Source organism: Poecilia reticulata, chromosome 9 (genome assembly GCF_904066995.2).
Source record: "Poecilia reticulata chromosome 9, P_reticulata-male-v2, whole genome shotgun sequence".
NCBI lineage: Eukaryota > Metazoa > Chordata > Actinopteri > Cyprinodontiformes > Poeciliidae > Poecilia > Poecilia reticulata.
The window spans coordinates 13,419,899-13,440,666 of NC_088838.1; the positions used below are offsets into that span (position 1 = coordinate 13,419,899).

Below are 20,768 nucleotides of genomic sequence, written 5' to 3' on the forward strand. Positions count from 1 at the left end.
AAAAGAAGACCAGCCGATAAATTAAGGTGAAAGAAATGTTTTCGCTTTTAATGTTTGCAAACATATATATAAACAAATATATTTACAAATCATACAATGGTCAACAGTATATTATGGGATAATACATGTTGTCCACAATTCTTGGAAAAAGATAAAAGTTATCACTCAAGACAATAATAAATACCCTCCAGTAGAAGTTAGTACACCCTAGGAAATGTAGCAGCCAGAGATCATGTGAAAATAACAGCATAAATAAATTATTCCATTGTATTCAGATCTTGTGTGATCAGGCTGTGAGTCATTAATACCCATCAATGATGAAGGCCAGAGAAAAAAAGAACCACATCTTCTCATTCAAGTCCTTTTTATCTGGGCGGCTCAAAAATGAAAAAAGCCGAGATATTCAACTGTCCATGTGATCATTCAGCTGGAGATCAGGCACACGATTCAACTGATCCTTTCCTTTCTCCCCGTCTAAACACTGTATCTTCAAGCACTGAGAATAACTCAAAAGAAAAACATCAGAAGAATTAAGTTATGAATGATTAGTCCATGTAAGAGGTGTCCATGCCCTCGCTTTCAGGGTGAAGAAGTCTCCCCGCCAAGCGCTCAATGTCATCGAGGCTGAGCTGTCGAAGTGAACGTTCATAATCCTTAAAATAGAAGAGGGACAAAAAAAAAAAAAAGGTAACGATGAGAAACAGAAAACAACATGATAACATACAGTACCTGAAGATATTAGAAATGTAAAAAAAAAAAAAAAAAAAACCTCTTAGGAGGGAACTTCAGATTAGAGTAGAGGGATGGAGACTTTTCAACCTAATAGGCTTGGAGATCATCACAAAAAATGGTAAAAATTGAGTAGAGACATTTAAAATTTATCAGCAAACCTAAAGAATTGTCATTGATTGCTAAGAAGGGTCTAAATATTCAACATGCCATTGTTTTATTAATTTATAAAACATTTTATGACACTTTATTTATTAGCAGTTGGACAGGAAGAAGGACAGAGAGAAGAGGAAGACATGCTGGAAATGGCCTCTGGCTGGGAATCGAACCAGAGACTAGACTATGGATATGGTTTTTCAAGATTTTATATTAAAATATATGACCTAGCATCGCTTTGTTGTCTTTCTAGGTGTCATCTGCAAAACAGAAACATTCTTCTTGGTTGAATAAAAATAATTTTAAACCTAAATTTGACCAGAGTACGAATAATTTTGAGCCAGAATATAGTTGATAAAAGTCTGAAATTTTTTTTTTAAAATTTGGCTAATGTTTTTGACATGGAATATTATTATTTTTTTTATTATGTTGATAAAAGTACATAATTTAAAATAAAAATTTTCCTCATTTGGAAAACTTTTCAATCTACACTGCATACTGCTAAAACAAGAAAAGAAAATAATCTAAAAACAACTATTAATGATCATTTTTCTCTAAATCTAAATTAATCTTACACTACCAGGTAAGATGACATCATACGTTAAAGTTCTGAAAAGCATTTATCTTCTTTATATTCCATTTGCATCCTGCAAGTGAAGCCAAAGTCGTGGCCACGATCAATTAAAATTCTAGATTATTTTCTGGTACTTGCCGAGGAGCTGAAGGGGAACAGCTTTTAAAAGTGGATTTTTTTTTTTACATGATGCAAATTAGTACCTTCATAAGCTGTTCGTGAACTTTAGCTGCATCTGCTGGACTGAAGTGTCTGGCTAGTATAGTCGATACAATGGGCCACACTCCTCCCTGCGGGTTGCTGCTGCTGCCGCTGCCGCCTGCCATCCCCGGAGCTGCAGCCCTCTCCCCCACGGGACGGATAACAAGATTCAATTTAGCCTCGGGCCCAATGGAGTAATCGCTCAGTCTGTGCTCGTCTGAAAGAAACGTGACAATCCATTACCACAACTTCAAACAAAAGGACGGTTGGATATATATCAGTTGTGAGATGCTTGTCAGTAAGTCTACCTGCAAGCGCTTTCCCTTTGTAGAGTAACCGCTGCTGGTTTGCAGGGATGTTCAGTCGTTCAGACACAAGCTCCTTCACCGTGGAGACTTTCTCATCTTCGGTGACCTACAGGATCAACAGCGCAATGATTTAGCCGCAGCTTCGCACGATTCCCTTTGGGATCCATCGTATCTTATTTGTCCTCCTCCACATTGCAGACGGTTACCCAGATACTGAACTCGAGGGACACACAATTGAGTGACAGCCAAATAGCTGAAATTTATCTGATTCACAAACATTGCTTGGGGAAGAATACACAGGCATTTCATTTATCTGGACATGCAGCATAATAACAGTATGATCATCATCTGATTAAAAAAAAAAAAAAAAAGTTCAAATATGATTAATACCGCACTTCTGTTTTGACAATGGTGAATTGCTATCACAAAATAAAAGGATTACAATGTAATGTTTAATTTTTAATGTTCATTTTTGAAATCTTATTCAAATGAATTCTTAGAACTGTTTTACCTCTCTGGATCTTGTTTACATCTTCAAATTAAATTTCATGGAGAAATGTCCGAGGCCTACCGTCCATCAAAACATCATGCTGCATTACTCCAAAACATGCGGAATGAGCTGCACAAACGTACCAAACATCCAAATGATGCAATGCATCAGAAACTGGCTTTTCCCATCTCACTGAGAAACGCATCACAGGTTAGTTATGATCTCGTCTGCAGGCAATTTCACATTTGGGCGTCTTTTCTGCAGTGTGTTCAAGAGCGATTTCGCAAATGTGAGGAGACGGGAATGCTTTCACTTGGTGTTAAAAAACTCGATTTTTAACACCGAGTTTTTGTGGAAGAGCCACTACTTGGAGGCAAAGGCTGAACGCACAGAAGACGACGGTGAGAAGGGATGAAGGAAAACATCAAGCAACTCAGCAGTAAGATAACTAGAAATGCTACAAATTGAGAGGGTGTCAAATACAGTAATTTACTGGATTCGGTCATGTAAACCATTTGGCTGTATGCAAATAAATAAGTCTGAATTTATGGCTCTGATGTAGAAAATCTTGATATTTTTCTTTAGAAAAGTGAAATTTGTTATTAAACAATAACCTTCAGTCACAACATCTTGTAGCTCATAGTCAAAATCTTTGACTAACATCTAACAAAAACATTAATGGGAGTCATTAACTAGTAATAAACTTCATTAACAAAATTCATATTTTGCCTTTTTTTAATGAGACCATAGATTAAACTAGCAACACGTAATTTCAGAAGTGTTGGTTTGTGAAAATGTAAGTCACCGTTATCTGCTTTTGATAGTGCTTGTGATTCTGACTTTTATTTTTTTTTTTAAATCAATTTTTAAAAAAAAATCACTGGTATAATTATAACATTACACAAAAATGTTCACAAGACCGATTTAAAGCCTTTGCACATTTTTCAGAAATTACTGCTGCTGTGAACACAAGACAAATGTGACATCTGGAACCGATTCTGGCTGCAGTCACAATGGCAGCTTGGAGCTGAATTTCGAAATTCCTTCGAAAGAGACGGCATATGGCAGCCTGCAGAAGTTAGTAATTAGAAAGCCTGATGTGCATACACTAATCAGTTGTCAAATGTTTTTAATAAGAATCAGAAGATATTCTGGACCAAAGAGCTTCTGTTGCCCAAAAAAAATCATCTTTGACCTGCCAAATCCGATTTTCAAAAAGAAAAATAGGAAAATGTTTGTCAATTCTAACAGAGGTAATAGCTTTGAGTAAAACAGAAAATGAAGAAATTACAAAATTATGCCCAATTAAAGTCCATGTAAGTAACTTTTAGCAGATTTTCTTCAACTAAAATAAAAGTTTAAAGTATCTCGCTTGATGCATTTAAAGACTGGAAATTGAGTTGTTTTTTTATCTTAGTGAAATTCTCTGAACGGAGCAAATCAAAAGAAAATTGGACAATTCTAACCTCTGGTTGATTGATTTATTCGTGCATCTCTGCTCTTTTCACAATTAGTGCAGTTCAAAGTTCTGCCATCTCTTTTTGGGCGCTTAAACTACCAACTAATTCCTGGTTCATTAAATGCAGTTGCACATTTGCGACGCTAGAGAGAAATTTATTCAAGGTAGAACAAAAACAAAAACACCGCATCCATATCATACGACTGGAAGACGCTAAAAATATTACCATCAACTCTAATTTGTGCCCCAATCTCTTGATTGGCAATAATGCCATTGTCTTTGCTGTACTGCTAAAAACAAACAGCTTTTATTTCACTGTTGCTGGTTGCAGTTTTGAAAATTCCTGGTGATAGTGAAAAAGAAATGTACAAAGAATACTCTTTGACATCCATTTTAAATGTTCAACCTTCCTGTCAGCCATATGGTTGGAACTTATTTCTAAAGTTTTTAGTCCAACAAAATTGTGTTTGATTTACCAGAAGATAAGTTAAGATTTGAAGATAAGTCATCTTCAAATCATTGAGTCACTTGTTTTACGCCACAACACAGTTAATATTTTAAAGTGTCTATAGGCAAGTAAATAAAAGTTGAAATGAGTGCCTTATTAGTCTATTAGTCATTCCCCACAAGTTGTAGCTGTCATAATTTCAACCTAAACAAATTATCTTATTGAGATATTAATTATCCCTATCTGACTATAATTTTTTTGGTGACATACCCAAGACTTCTCCAAAAATCTTAGCCCTGGTGGTGATGAAAACAACAGTAGTATTTCGTTATTTAGTCTATTTCTTGGTTGTGCATTCATTTCCAGCATTATCCGCCTAAAATATGAGAGGAACAAGACAAAATCTATGCGCATTTTTGAGTAATCACTAATCAGTCTCTAACTTTTTAAGATGCTGGTGTCTTGCTGTTCGGTGTTGGTTATATTGTGGCAAGAAAACTAAACTATTTACATATATGAGACTCAGAAACTGTTTAATTAAAAAAAAAGTATTCAAGAGTGCAGTGTACCCCCTTATCTCCTCTGTTGGCCTGTAGAGAAAGGCTTCTAGAAAGTATGTTACAACAAATTGCTAACGGTTTAGCTATCATGCTAACCATGAGAGACTTTTTATTAACCGACCAACCGAGTTTACCTGCACTGAGCAGTGCATTTTAGACAAATTTAACTAAAAACGTATCTGTGGTTTACTTCAGTAGGATTAACAGCAGCCTGTTAGTGAACCACCGCAGTTAGCTCACCTGGTTAGCCAATTGTGTGCATTAGCTGCGTGTAAGTTACCTGAACACTGCACTCCTTTCCTTGAAGCGGTTTCACGGTGAGGATCATTTTCTAACACCTCGAACAAACGAAACACAGCAGAAATGTGTTGAAAGTTTAAATATTAAAACGTTCTTAGTAAGGTTTTTGATAGTTCGTAACAAAACTGCTGCTCCCTTTAACTGTGGTCCATCTTCTTCGCCAGCAGCAGCAGCAGCTTTCGGCGGACACGAGCGCCGCCTTCTGGTTCAACCTAATCATTCTCTGAATAGATGTCACCACACACGTCTATTGGCGTCTTTCTAGGTCGCTTTGGTGCACTTCTCAGAGCAGAGTTGAAATTAATAAAACTACTTGTTCATCTTCAAATCATTGGGTCACTTGTGCACATAAAAAGCAGTTTCTCATCCCTTTGAGAAAGTGGCAAATGCTTTACATCCATACAAGTGATTTTGTACAATTCTCTAAATTTTTCTGCATTTTCAATTACAAATGCAATGTTGATCAACATGTGATATGGGTCTCTGTTGAACAGTCTCAACCTCCACAACATTTAAGCATACATTTGCCGTGTGAGTCTTACAGTAGGACACCAGACAACATTTTTAAACCTGATCCATGATATTTTTAAAGAGCTCTGAGCAGTGGGCGCGGTTTTTACAATTTATACTGTAGTATAAATTAGGCTACTTTTTACAGAAAAATATAATATAATATCTATCTATCTATCTATCTATCTATCTATCTATCTATCTATCTATCTATCTATCTATCTATCTATCTATCTATTGGTTTCATGATTAGTTAAATTACTGAAAGTCACGGAATACACAATTTCACAGAAAAAAGGTAAAAGAGCACATAAAACGCTCAGAACAAACACTGACAGAAGAAGTACAATCTACACCTGGCGCACACTTCTTCTTTTCTTTCTTCCAGTGAAATGATTAATGTTCTTCGCTCAGTTTGGCGGATCCTCCCATGGGCTCTTCAACCACTCTCCAAGGACCCATTGACCCAGTTCGGATCCAGTCCATGCATTTGTCATTACCCCCTCCCTCTCCCGGACGGCGTGGGTCATGTGATTGGCTGGCTGCGCCGTCTGTGCAGCCGCGGCCAGCGGGAGAGAGGAGCGGAGCATCCTTCAGTTGGGCGCTTTCTTATAGAAGAGATGTGCACCTGTCGCACGGACTGCCCGCTGACAGACATTCACAGACCCGCAGGAGACAAGTGAGACAATCACCCCTGCATCGATAGGGTAAGAGATCGGATTGTGTGTTTGGCCAGAAATCGCGTATGTGCACTGAATTTACAGCATTTTGTTATGTTTGTTCAAGTGTCTGTAGAGTCATTGCAGTTTCATTTCTTGTTGTCTTCTATTTTCTTTGAGTAAAATACGAGGATAGAAAAACACAACTAAATCTATCTATCTATCTATCTATCTATCTATCTATCTATCTATCTATCTATCTATCTATCTATCTATCTATCTATCTATCTATCTATCTATCTATCTATCTATCTATCTATCTATCTATCTATCTATCTATCTATCTATCTATCTATCTATCTATCTATCTATCTATCTATCTATCTATCTATCTGTCTATCTATCTATCTATCTATCTAAACATATGCAGGTGATGGGTACACTTCGGGACCTCCAGTTTGCACTGCAGCTCAAGATTGAGGAGCTCCGTCAGAGGGACACACTAATAGACGAGTTAGAGCTGGAGTTGGACACAAAGGACGAACTCATCCGTAGGCTGCAAGAAGAACTAGACCGCTACAGAACCGCCCTCTCCCTCCCCACACCCTCCGCAGTCGTTGCAGGTGTACAGGGTTTGATGCTTTTTAATGTGTGATATCTTGGGAGGGGCAACAAGTGCCACAAGCTTTAACCTGACCTAGAATCCTGACATGTTATGTGTGCGTGTGTTTTTTTCTCCTACTGTAGCTTCTGCAGCTCAAATTGAGGACAACCAGAGTGCAAAAAGGCAGACAGTCATTTCAGAGCCCTTCAGTCCAGACCCTATGACAATCGCAGTGGTTTCGCACAGAAGCTGTGACAAAAGCCAGGAGTAAGAGCACGCGCTGTTCCCTCACTTCACACCAGCTCTGAGTGAAAACTCTCTGGCTCGTTGAATGCTAATCAACAAGTATCTCTTTAAGACCTCTTGCAAGCTCTCAGCAGTCTGCGTTCAAGGTGATAAATGACCAACAGTGTGACATATGCGTCATGTCTTTATATCCTCAGATCTCGAAGGCTGATCCAGGCGGCGCTTTTGAAAAATGACTTGTTGAAGAACCTTGATGAAGAAGAAATCAAGGCAGTCACTGCCTGCATGCGCCGAGCAACCATCAATCAGGGCTGCTTTGTTTTCCAGGAGGGCACCTCTGGGGATCAGGCTTTTGTTTTGGAAGGTAAGTCATTTTCTTCTTAAGATCAACAACATTCATCTTACTTCAAGTTGTTTTTCAGGACTTAGCCTGGATTGTAGGTGCTCCAGTGCAAATGTGATTACATTCTTTTCTTAAAACTTCCATTCCGTTGCGTTCTGGCTCGGGCTGTTGATTTGATTGGACACGATTGCATGCCACTCTAAAACACAGTTATGAAAATGAAAGGGATCTATGCTGTTATTCTGGGTTGAAATCTAAGGAGGTAGCAGAAAAATGGCTAATGGCTCCTTGAAGAGGTGAAACTGTTTGCAAGGTGTCAGCTGTTGGTAGGTGGCATCTCCCTGATTTATTCTACACAATTAGCTGTGTCTACACTGAACCTCTCACCCTCAAACACACCACATTATTTGACACAAAAGTACACAGCAAATGTCTGTACCTTACATAACACTCATATCCCTTGAACTCCAGTAGCAATCTGTGAAAGCAGAGGAGTTCAAAAGTTCATCTTCCAGCAGGACAATGGCATTAAACATACACTCAGAGCTACAATGGGACTGTTTAGTTTAGATCAAAGTATGGTCATGTGTAGGAATGGCCTAGTCGAAGTCTAGACCCAAATTCAATTGAGAATTTGTAAAAATCATTAAAACTGATTTTTACATATGATTAAGATGTTTTACAAAGACTGTACAGCTCTAGCAGAGACATACCCTAAAATATTTCCTTACGGCCATAATTGCAGCAAATATTAACTTTTACATTTTTTCATTGATGAATAATTTTGAAAACCACATATCCTTTCACTTCTACTTCACAATCATGCACTACTTTATGTTGGTCTGTCATTTAAAACCTCAATGGTAATATTTTTCATGTTTTGGTAACATGAAAAACTGCGTAGATGTTCAGATGATGTTTTAATTTGTCTATTTTCTTGGCAGAAGGAAGACTGGACGTGACAAAAGATGGACAGAAGGTGCTCACCTTTGAGCCGGAGGACATGTTTGGAGAGGTGGCGCTCCTCTACAACTCCACCCACGCCTACTCTGTCTCAGGTAGGCGTTGTGTTGACGTCTTTTTACAACGAAATACAATTATCACTCGAGGAATGTCACAGGGGAAAACTGATGAGGGGGGGCCCTTTTTGATTCATTTTGATTTGGACGGAAAAAGAAATAATTATTGTGAAGATCACAAGAATACAGAGCTCTGGTGCGGTGTGAGACGGAGGACGCCTGTGGAATTTAAAGTCAAAGACGCTTTTGAAATCATAGACAGCACTGCGCATTCACGTGTTTCTTTTTTCTTTTTTTCAGAGATGTGGGGAATTTCAAACATGCAATGCTTTGCTGCATTAGCCAGCGGTGTTCTCTCCACAAGCATGCATTAGCCAGAACATTTACAAAAAATAGGCGCTCTGAAAATATCCGTTGGCTCCCATGTTTAAAAAAAAAAAAAAAAAGTAGACAAATCCTTTTAACACAAACATTACTCTTTCATTTCTTCCCCTCATCCGATCTCAGCCCCTGTGGGAAAAAACTTTCTCAGCTGTCACCACAGATATCTGGCCTGGTTTCACAAATAAATAAATATTAGCTGCGGGTAAACAGGCTGTGGAAGCGGCTGGGATCAGTGTAAATGGAAGAAACATCACTTTATTTGCCATCGCTGAGCATCTAATTCTCTCTTTCAGCTGCTTTCTTTATCTTGAGAGCAGCCAGCCATTCCAATTTACCGCTCTCAGCTATCTGTCTGCTCCCTGGTAACAATCCTCAACTCACGGTGACAGCCTGTCCTCCTTTGTTCCCTGCCCATTATTGTCATCCTTTCCCTTTGGATTCGCTCAGGGCCCACCGTGCTCATCTCCTTCCTGACCTGAAAATAGTTTCACTTTGTGTTTGACGCTGCCAGTGAGGTTTTGGTGTGGTGATACAGGAGCAGGTGATCCAAGTCAGACAGATATACAATGACATGCAATAGCATTAGAGCCTAGTAAACATATGTATTTTTTTGTATTTTGTTCCATTGCAACCAGAAACTTTAAAGTATTTCATTGGGATTTTTCTGTAACAGACATAAAATAGTGGAAAAACCTGTGCATGGTACACCCTGCTCAGGTAGCTTATTATTATCACAGTATTAGTGGTGGGACTTTATTAAAATGTTTAATCGAGTTAATTGCAGGGTCTGTATTTAATCGCACTTTATTGACAAAATAAGCATCATTTTCAATTCAAAAACTCTTAAGAGCTCAACAACAAATTTGTATTATTTTTAAAACATTTTTAGGTTATTCAACTATCATATTGGTGTAAAGTGATATTATAACCATTCAGCTTTCAAGTGTTTTAGGAACCCACGATCGTTCATGGATCTTTGAACAAATACTTCTGTAGAAATATGGACTATGGAGTGAGGACGTCTATCTTGCCGCAACATGTTGTGCATTGAGATGGTGTGGGAAAATCGCTTTGGTGATAGACTCCTTTTAGCACAACTTGCACAAAACAATAGTTTTTTTTCCCCCAGCCTCCCATCATGTTGTTGTTTGAAGCAAAAACAAACCCCTTTTGGGTCAAAAGAAACAGTGTTGTCGTCTATTGCTTTTGTTTGGGGATGTCCGTGGTGCGGCAGATATGCAGGCAGACTGGAAACGTTGAAATTCAAATGCGATTAATTGCGTTAAAAATGAGCGCAGTGTGAACTTTTCTACAGACTCTAATGGATCTTCTTTAAGGATTCTTGTGTGTTTAGCTCCATTCTCTTCATTTCAACGGCTTCCTTTTCCCTACTGAAGAAAAGCATCCCTACTGCATGACGCTGCCACCTCCATGTTTCATAGTGAGGATGGGCTGTCTAAACAATGCTGATATGGAGTGCACCATCCATAGTGCTTTACGTGTAAGCAATAAGCTCAACCTTTGATATCTTTTTTTTCTCATTCTTCCCTTTTGCTGGATTTCAGGCATACTAATGGATAAGGTGGTTGCTTAAATGTGCCATTGAAGCTTTAGATTAATCTGATCAGAGATGAATTGAAAATAATTTATCTCTTTTCAGATTTTTACTGGCAAAAAAAGAGAAAAAAAAGAAAATGTGAAATGTATGTGTCTTCTATCTTAAAACTTTACAATTCTGTGCTAATTTGTGTTTGTCTGTCATACAAAATATATTATAATTTGTAGCTGCATTACAACAAAATATGAAAAAGCTAGAGGTCTAAATGTTTGCAAAGCTTCCTATGGGAGACAACAGCATAAAGACGAGAGCTGAGAAAGGCCCGTGTGACTTGAACGAAGTAGATCTGAAATAAAAAGCAGTAGCCAAGAATGAGATGTCATGTGGTGATAAATTAGGAGCACACAGAGAATATTCGAACAGGGAAATTAAGATATCAGGGCAGAACCATCTGATTAGATATTGGATGTAATTAGAGCGTCTCGAGAACATCTACTTCCGTTTGCAGGAAGCTTCCGTGAACCAATCAATACGGGTCATTATTAATTTACACCACTTTCAAACTCTATTATAAAGAAAGGGGGTATTTATGGTGGAGGGAATTAGATTAGATTTATCTTCAGTGTCCTCGGTACGAGGAAAAAGGGAGACATCTTTAATGCAGCCCTGACCTAAACTGTCTGAGTGCACAGCCGAAGCTTTGCTCTTCAGCCACAACGGGCTGCGGGCGGCGTGAGTCTTTGCTATTGTCTATGCTGTTTATATCAGAGCGCCCGTGTCACTGACACAACCTTTATCATTTCCTCTTGCCTTTGTCTTTTGATCTGCAGCACAAACAGACAGCAAGCTGTGGGCTATCGACCGCAAGAGTTACCACTCTGTTCTCACGCAGTGTGGCCTCAGCCGCCTTTCTCATTCAGTGGAGCTGCTGAGAAGGTGAACGTCAGACCCCCGAAACTCTAAATATTGTCCGCTGCTTCCGTTTATTCTATACTCCCGGATCTCTATTGTTGTTTCGTTTGTAAGAAATAATTGAAATATAGATTAGGATTTTTCTATTTTTTTTTTATGAAGGTAAAAACTTATTTTTATATATTAAAAAAAATGTTATTGTGTCTTTTTTGTGTCTGTGTGCAGCGTTCCCTTTCTTCAATCGTTGCCAGACGATGTCATCAGTCAACTGTTTGATCAGGTGCAAGAGGTACAGATTGATTTTTTCTTTCTTTTTTTTTTTAAACAGAATTCGGTAACATTTTCAGCTTCAATTTTCCTTTGTGTCAAGTCTGTGGAAAAGTGAAGACATTCACTGTTCTTTCTTTTCTTTTCTTACTTTTTTAAAAAATTCCTTCTGCTGTAGACAAATTACTCAGATGGCGACTACGTCTTTCGACAGGGAGCTGTCGGAGACACCTTTTACATCATTAGCAAAGGCCAGGTAAAGTTAAATGTTCTCTAACAGCAGCTCAGCTAGAAAGAGACTTTCAGAGAAATGGGCTTAGACCGAGTCCAAATGTCAGAGCAGCAATAGTAATTATTTTATGATAGGGAAAATAGACTGCGCCTCTTTTCTGCAGTGTTCATCACCATTTTCTTCTTTAGGTGAGTGTGACAGAAAAGAAGCCAGGCCGTCAAGAGCAGATCGTTTTGGCTGAGCTCTCAGAGAGACAGTGGTTTGGAGAAAAAGCTCTTTGGGGGTAAGAAACCGAGTTAGTGAGCATCAAAGATATCACTATATAAAGAGAATTAATTAAATATGTGCCACTTTGTTACAATGACACAACCTATTGGCACAAATCTGCCAACCACATGGGACTAACACTTGCTGAAGTTCAAACTGAGCATCAGGGTGAGGAAAAGAGGAATTTAAGAAACTTTGTACATCACTGTTTGTGCCAGGCAGGTTAGTCTTAATGTTTCACCTTAAAAACCCAAAATCTTACCATTGTGGTTTTGAGTAAATAATTCCTTAATATCGATGAAAAAAGTGCTTGTTCCATTTTTACCTATAACAAAATATTTTTCCCATGTTATATGTGAGATAATCTGCCGTTGGAACTAGGACTTTGTCATCAATATTAAAGAATTATTCACTAAAAACAAACTCCTGTTTCTTGTAGAAAAGCTACTTCTAAGTTAGTTTTGTCTTTGTCTTCAGGTGTACTAAGATATTTGCACTAGAAACTAAACCAGTGTTTCTCAACCTTTTTTGGACCAGCGCCCCCCTAGCCTTCTTTGGCCCCCCACCAAAGAATTTGTAGGCTACTTTGCACTGACTATTATTTTATTATTAATATTACTGTCACTATTGTAGATGTTTTGATTTTTATGCTTGTTTCTGTATTTATCATCAAAAATAGTTTCCCAGAGAACAAGAGTCATGGGAATAGAAATTATTTTTACAAGCATCTACGAAAAATGCAATGAACATTCAAGTTAAAATCAGTAGGCCTAACAGCAACCATTCAGAGTGAAAAAATATTCTTGTTCTTTGCCATTTTCTAGTTGTTAAATATTTCACAAAATGACCAGATAAAAGATGTACAACCCTCCAGTTTAAACTTTGATCTATTTGCAAAACGAGCTCTGCAACATTGAAACATGGATAGAACTGTAACTACATTAATCTTAATTCTTCTCTTCAGTGTTTCTGTGAGTTTCTGGTGGTGCAGCTCTGTGCTGCCTTCAGGAAAATGGGACATCAGAGTATCATCCATAAAATTTCCCCCACATGGCCTTCATTGTTCAAACCAGAGCTTTCAGTGGAAAAACAAAAGTTCCAGGTCCTTTTAATGCCATACAAATATGAGACAGAAGCATGGATGATATCTATAGACCTGTCTATTGATTTATAGATTAATAGTTTTACTGGACAGAAATTACAAAGAACAAATCTGGTTCTTAATCAAATCCTAATCAGTCAAATTAAAAGTGTCATGGAGTCATCAGCCTCATGACATTAACACTGACATAAAAAATAATATTGAAGAAATAAATATATCAAATCTAATTAAAAACATAAATAAGTGACAAGTTGTTATGGTATGTAAGATATATTTATTCTCAGTACTAGATGTGGTCTCAACAAACCCATGGCACGTCAACAATATTATTTTACCTTTTATCTGGAAATAGTGTCTGTTTATTCTTGCCATACAGTTCTCTGTATTAATTATAAGGTCTTGCCAAACAATTTATCTATCCATCCATCCATCCATCCATCCATCCATCCATCCATCCATCCATCCATCCATCCATCCATCCATCCATCCATCCATCCATCCATCCATCCATCCATCCATCCATCCATCCATCCATCCATCCATCCATCCATCCATCCATCCATCCATCCATTTTCTTCCTCTTATCCGGGGTCGGGTCGCGGGGGCAGCAGCTTCAGAAGGGAGGCCAAGACTTCCCTCTCCCCAGCCACTTCTTCCAGCTCCTCCGGGGGAATCCCAAGGCGTTCCCAGGCCAGCCGAGAGACATAATCCCTCCAGCGTGTCCTGGGTCTTCCCCGAGGCCTCCTCCCGGTGGGACGTGCCCGGAACACCTCACCAGGGAGGCGTCCAGGAGGCATCCTGACCAGATGCCTGAGCCACCTCAACTGGCTCCTCTCGACGTGGAGGAGCAGCGGCTCTACTCTGAGTCCCTCCCGGATGACCGAGCTTCTCACCCTATCTCTAAGGGAGAACCCAGCCACCCTGCAGAGGAAACCCATTTCGGCCGCTTGTATCCGTGATCTCATTCTTTCGGTCATGACCCAAAGCTCATGACCATAGATGAGGGTGGGAACGTAGATCGACCGGTAAATCATTCTTCTGAATTTACTTTAGTTTCTTAGTTTCTTCTTGCATTTTGTTCTTCATTCATTTCCATTTGGTTTCCTTTGGTTAGTATTATCCTCTCCTGGTTTATTGCTATGTCCACTTTAGTTTCTTTCCTGTTGCTAGATTTATTTTATCGTTTATTGACGCTCACCATCAGTCATCTCACCACCTGCTCCGCCTAATCGTCATGTGTTTCATATCATGTGTTGATTTTTCACTGTTCAGCGTCAGATTCTCTGTTTTTATGCCATCTAGTTCGTCGCTCCGTTTTATGTCCCGCTTCTCCTGTTTCAGAGTTTTGCACAATGTGCAAAATGTTTGTTTGTTTGTTTGTTTTGTTTTACCTTTCCTAAGGTGCAGGGCATATCGATGGGAAAAAGGCAGACTGATATAAACCTTTTAAAGCAGCCCCTGCGCCACTGCAGCACGGCATGTTTTAATGTTATGAAATACAGTTTTACCAAGTTGCTCAAAGTCTAAACTGGTATTGTTGTGCATTTAAGGTGTAAAGTTTACCTTCGACCAAACGCCCCCAGAGGAATCCCAGCGCCTCCCTTTTGTAAAAATTTCTGCCAGCACCCCCTGCCGTCCTCTGAACGCCCCCCGGGGGGCGGTACCGCCCACGTTGAGAACCGCTAAACTAGACCAAAAGTACTTGGTAGGATTGAGTTTTTTTGCAGTGCAGAAACTGCTGAGACTTTCTAGGACTGGGACTTTCATGCGCAACCATCTCTCAGATTTACAAATAGTGGCTAGAACAATAGAAACTATTGTCCATATTTCCATAATGTGGACAAAAACGATGCCCTGCTGATGTTAGAGTTCAGAGGAGAATGGGGAGACTGGTTCAAGATGATAGAGAGGCAACACCTGTCAGACAAAAACAATAAACTGGGGTTACAAATCACACAGGCTCAGTAAAGCTGGACAACAGGTTGAAAAAATATTGTCTGGTCTCAGCAGCAACATTCAGGTGGTTGGAGAAGAACTGAGCTTAAATGAGGCGAAAGCACAGATCCATCCTGCCTTGCATTAAGGGGCCAGGCTCCAGCTAGTGGAAAATTGTCCACAATTTTTAATAAGATTCAGATCTGGGCCATTCCGGAAACTTCACGTTTCCCTGTTTGATCCTTTGAAAAACAAGATTTTATGTTTTTGGGATCCTTGTCCGGTTAGAGCACCTAGTTGTGCTTCAGATGTATGGATGTTCTTTCATCTCCTTCATGTTAAGCACAGATAACCACTTGTACCAAAACAGTCCCACAGCATGATTCTACTACTACCATGTTTAACAGTTAGTACAATGTGCTTTGGTAGTGTCACATTGACTTATTCAAGCATTTTTCCTGCCATGTGCCATCTTCATCCAGAAATGTTTCTCTGTTGGACCTGTTAACGCTGACAGCTGTATGTAAAACTTTCTCCACTTTGAGCGTTGTGGCGCCAACTGTTTCGCCGTCATGATAGGTACAGATCGTAATGGTCTCCAAATCGTTCTTGTTCATTCTAACCAATTTTCTTTCATCTGTGGAACAGTCTGGATCTTTGAGGTTGGGGTAGCACATCTGAATCATTTTTACATATGTCAAAAAGCAAGGATTTTTTAATCTTCAGTTGATTAGTACTGTCTCTGGAAGATTTCCTATATTAGTGAATTTACAGTTTTCTTTCTTGGTTCTTTACTGACTGTTTCTGTTGTTTAGAGTATTGGCCGATCTAGTTGTCAAACCGATCATTACTGCTTGGAAGACAAATTTCCTGCAGCTATCTGTCATAACCACTAATGGGAAAATAAAAAGCCCTGCCCTTGGCAAGTGAAAAGACATCCTCTAACCTCTAACCATCAATGCTTCTTGTTTATAGATTTTGTGTTTATATCTGAGTTTCTCTACAATCTTTGAGTCTGTGTAGAATATAAAGAATAAATTCTAATCTGTGCAGCCAATTCTTGGTTTTAAAAATGACAGCGAAGTCTAAAAATGTATTACTTTCCAGCAGTTGATGAACGCCTGTCTGATTCTCATGTGTTATTTATATTCATATGATTTTCTTTATTTCTCTCTGCTCTCAGAGAAGCCATCCAGCCTGTAAATGTGATGGCCATTGGAGAAGTGACATGCTTGGTAATAGACAGAAGGTAAGATGACAATCTGGGCAGACTAAATAATGCGCATTTGGAGAGTATCTGATTCAGATTCTATGCTCTTATGTGTTGCATACATACTGTGATTCTTTTTGTCCAGAAAAATGAGGACTGTTCACTACTTGCGTTTCAGGACCTTTAGAGATGTTATCGAAGGTTCAGGATCTGACAGCCCTCCACAGCTGCAGCAGAGCAATGAATCAAAAGTCGAGTGAGGAGCAATGCAGTAGCACCTTATTTTACATCCATAGAAAAACACAATTTCATCTATATTTTCCTCCTCAGGCCAAAGGAGGATCCTGCCTCACTGGCAGCTTCCACCTTAAGCGATTTCCAGATTATTCGTACCCTGGGACTCGGGGAGTTTAGTCACGTGGATTTGGTAAAGAGTTGATCTCTCGCTCACAATCGCACTGATCCCAGAGCTCCTGCCTCATTGAGATTCTTTCTTTCCACAAGGCTACGTATTGATTCCCCCCGCCCCCCATTGCTTTCAGGTGCAACTAAAGAGCAACACCAGGTGTGTTTTTGCCATGAGGGTCCTCAAGAAGAAGCTGATTCTCAACAGCGGTCAGCGAGAGCACATTCTGAGAGAGCGCAGCATCCTGATGGAAGCCCGCTGTCCATTTATTGTCAGGTATCATTCATTCAGCAACTTGTTTCAAAAAACTGCCAAAGTATTTACACCCTTTAAACGTTTTCACACTTTGTTATGCCACAACCATAAACCTTAATCTGTATCTGTTGGGATTATTTTTTTTATTTATTTTTTTTTTTTTTTGGGAGAGACCAACGCAAATAGCACATAATTGCATCAATATATGACAAAGTGGTTTTCAAGCTATTTTTTAAACCTCTACTTCGAAGGCCTCAAATGTTTGTTAGGGAACAATATTACACAAAAGGCATCACAAAAACACAGCAGTGAGGTGCACTGTTCGAGCACCTGAACATTAAAAGAGTATGGGACCTAATCGACCTAATCGAGACATGACCATCCACCCAAACTGACTGGCTGTTCAGGAAGAGAAGCAGCTGGAAAGGCCTTGGTAGCTCTGGAGAAGCTGATCAAAGCACAAATAGAAGTTGTGCACAGACAGAAAAAAGGCAGAGTCAGATTACTGGAGATGATCATTTATTGGAAAGAAACTCACAAAACAAGAGCTGGGGGACGCCCTACAGAAACAATTAAGAAACAGGACTACAAGAGAGTTTGCATGGATGCGCACAACAAAGGAAAGATCTGACAAGAAGGTGATTCAGCGACAAGATATGAGATTAATCGAGAGAATGAAGAGTAGATGTGTGAGTAACAACCTAACAAGCTGAGGAAAAGTGACTAATTGACACAAACGAACACAAAAGGGAACTCAGGGGAAAACAAAAGGATCAAACTTAACCAAAAGCTAAAGTCTAACACTAAAATAAGGCTCTAAGCCAACAAAGTATAATTTCCCTTCAGGTTTCATAATTATGCATCACTTTTATTTGTCTACCAAATAAAACCCCTCTTAAATACCATAAATACAAGTCAATTAAAGTGGTTACAATATGAAAAAGGGGGAAATATTCATGTAGAATGGCGACTTTAACTATTTTCTTTATGTTTTGATTGCAGACTGTACAAGACGTTCAGAGATGCTGACCATCTTTATAGTTTGACAGAAGCTTGTCTGGGTGGAAATTTGTCTCGCCTACTCAAAGAGAAGTGAGTATGTGAAGCCACAGCGAGGTCACCTTTTATCATGTGCACTGAAAATAATCAATGCCAAGCTCACTGTTTTCATTCAAACTTTATTACAATGAAACAAAAACCACTGATTGTTTTGGCTTTTGTAATGTCACCTTTTGTTGCTGGTTGTAATGTATTCTGTTTTGGTCAGTGACAACTGTTTTTATTGATTTTCTCGGACTGATAACTCCTCCTTTATTTTTCAGAGGATCCATAGACGACGGCAGCACCAAGTTCTACACAGCTTGTGTTGTCGAAGCCTTGCGTTTTCTTCACTGTCGAGGAGTCGTATATAGAGATGTCAAGCCTGAAAACGTCGTTCTGGATGAGCAGGGTTATGGCAAACTGGTAACTACCAACTGATTCAAGCTCAGTGTTTTACCGTGGTAATGCTGACCACATGGATGTGTACTGTAGATTGGCTCCAGATGTCTGAAGCGGGTTGAGGTGGGTAAGAAGACGTGGACGTTCTGCGGCACTCCGGGCTACGTGGCGCCTGAAATCATCCTGAGCAAAGGCCACAGTACATCCACAGATCTTTGGTCTCTGGGTGTTTTTGTGTTTGAGCTTCTCAGCGGTAGGTAAGCTTTTAACGTTTGAGGAGCCATTATTTGTTAAAGTGTTGTTGGGGATGAAAAATTCTTGTCAAGAGACATGACATCTTGGGGGTTTTCACATTCAGACTACAACCACAAACTAGGATGTGCTTTGTTGGGATTTATTGTGATACAAAGAGAAATCTGTAACGTTATGAATATGTCATGAGCTCGTTGACTCTGATTAGTGTAAATAAAATCTAGGGAACTGGGAATTGGTAAATTAGTAAGTAGGAGTTCATTTTTAAGGTAGATTAGAGAACATTAGTAAAGGAAAGGCATCGTGAAGACCTGTGAATATAGCACATACATTTCTCCAAAGTAATGGAGAAACTTAAAGCAGGAACGTGATCTGAATCGTCATCCAGAGCTTTGGATGAACATCTCACAAAGATGTTCATTAGTAATTCAAAAAAGAAAACTTATGGAACACAAGGACAAACATTCTTTAGTCACATGGGACCAAAGCTGAACTTGCGAAACATTATATAACTTGTAGAAAACAGTCAGAGGCACAATGGAGGGGTTTTGAAAAATATATACTAATGTGTTAGAATCTGAAATCCCTGAATTTGATAATTGCACATGGATACTCTTCATCCAGTCTAAGTTTGAACTGTTTTGCCAAGAAGAAATAGAGCAAAGAAATCTAGCAATATTTGTCAAGCAGGGTTTGATGTAAAAGCTGGTAGATGCCCCTTAAGGCTGTAATTTCAATGCAGTTCTGCAAAGCTCTGACTAAAGACTGAATGCAAATAAAAAAAAAAACATTTATTGGTTTCTTTCCACCTTATAAATGTCCACCTCTATTTTATCTGTCACTCAAAATCCATATAAAATGCATTCGAGTTTATGGTTGTAACCATACATAATGTGGGAAAATTCAAGGGGTGTGCAAACTTTTCGCAAATCACTGTAGATCAAAGGTTCCCGACTAGATTGTGTTTCCCTGTCCAGGCTCCCATTTGATGGCTCTGACCCGCTGAAGATTCTCACCGCCACTGTTAATGGCGTCGATCAGATCGAATTCCCAAAGTCATTCCGCAAAGATGCCTGCGATTTCATACAGAAGCTTTGCAGGTATAAATACTTTCTACTAAGAAAATAAAAAAAAAAACACCTGTATTTCGATGGATTTTAGTGTCTCTTCATCTTTATCCTGCTTCCATCGCTTGAGCACATGAAGTGGGTGATTAATTCATGGCTTGTTTATTTTTGTTTTGCTTTTCATCACCCAGGGGCAACCCTTCAGAGAGACTGGGCAGCCAGAGAAACGGGGCCAAGGCCATTCAGAAACACAAGTGAGAGCATGGATTGATTTCATTAAATACAGATTCTGGGCTCTGCTTGGAAACGCAGTGTTGCAGATGATGATGATGATGATGATGATGATGATGGCGGTGGTGGTGGTGATACTCTGTTTTTTCTTCAGGTGGTTTGATGGATTCAACTGGGATGGACTCTGCAAAAGGAAATTAACCCCTCCACTTATTCCAAAAGTATGACATAATGAGCTTGATTCACTTCATTTTCTGTTTTGTCATAATTTTTTTGTTTGTTGATTACTCCGCTGTTTTGCCTTTCAGGTCAACCTTCCTCTTCAAAGCGCCACATGCGCACTTTACTCTGCAGAGGCCGTGGAGCTCTGTACGAACTGGGAGGATTTCTGATAACAGATTTCAGACCGAGACGCTTTTCCTGAAGCAGTGCCTGTAGATACTGCTGTGAGACATCAACCAACCTCCTCCGCCCGAAAGCTTAGACTGTTTCAGACGCAGAAAACCTTTATAGATTTACACGCATAAGAATTCAGTGATTTTTCTTTTGTTTTTTTTTTTGTTTGTTTGTTTTTTGCTGCAGGTCCAAAGAAAACCAATAAACAAATATGTTGTACGAAATTTCCTCCCCCCTCTCCCTCTTCA

The 20,768-nt window shown here is 39.2% G+C and overlaps 2 protein-coding genes across 6 annotated transcripts; one reads left to right on the forward strand and one right to left on the reverse strand.

The window, feature by feature from the left end:
- Window positions 1-21: 21 nt before the first annotated feature.
- Window positions 22-5,412, reverse strand: ubl4a (ubiquitin like 4A). The gene is made up of 4 exons (XM_008418995.3): window positions 5,206-5,412; window positions 1,969-2,074; window positions 1,663-1,877; window positions 22-653 (listed from the first exon to the last, which is right to left on the reverse strand). The coding sequence occupies exons 1-4, from the start codon at window positions 5,251-5,253 to the stop codon at window positions 546-548; spliced, it is 477 nt and encodes a 158-aa protein (XP_008417217.1). The 5' UTR covers window positions 5,254-5,412; the 3' UTR covers window positions 22-545.
- Window positions 2,654-20,744, forward strand: prkg1l (protein kinase cGMP-dependent 1, like). Of its 5 annotated transcripts, none has more exons than XM_017306649.2 (21): window positions 2,654-2,897; window positions 6,124-6,442; window positions 6,825-7,026; window positions 7,142-7,265; window positions 7,442-7,608; window positions 8,532-8,645; window positions 11,379-11,484; window positions 11,686-11,749; window positions 11,906-11,983; window positions 12,148-12,242; window positions 16,447-16,512; window positions 16,619-16,729; window positions 16,804-16,900; window positions 17,016-17,155; window positions 18,137-18,226; window positions 18,457-18,598; window positions 18,668-18,831; window positions 19,804-19,926; window positions 20,085-20,147; window positions 20,279-20,345; window positions 20,433-20,744. In XM_017306649.2, exons 3-21 carry the CDS (start codon window positions 6,828-6,830, stop codon window positions 20,514-20,516), a joined length of 2,094 nt encoding a protein of 697 aa, XP_017162138.1. In that variant the 5' UTR covers window positions 2,654-2,897; window positions 6,124-6,442; window positions 6,825-6,827; the 3' UTR covers window positions 20,517-20,744. The 5 variants fall into 5 exon arrangements, 4 of the variants coding, with proteins under 4 accessions (XP_017162138.1, XP_017162141.1, XP_017162140.1 ...); XM_017306652.2 differs by having other exon boundaries at window positions 16,652-16,729; XM_017306651.2 differs by having other exon boundaries at window positions 6,825-7,017.
- Window positions 20,745-20,768: the final 24 nt, after the last annotated feature.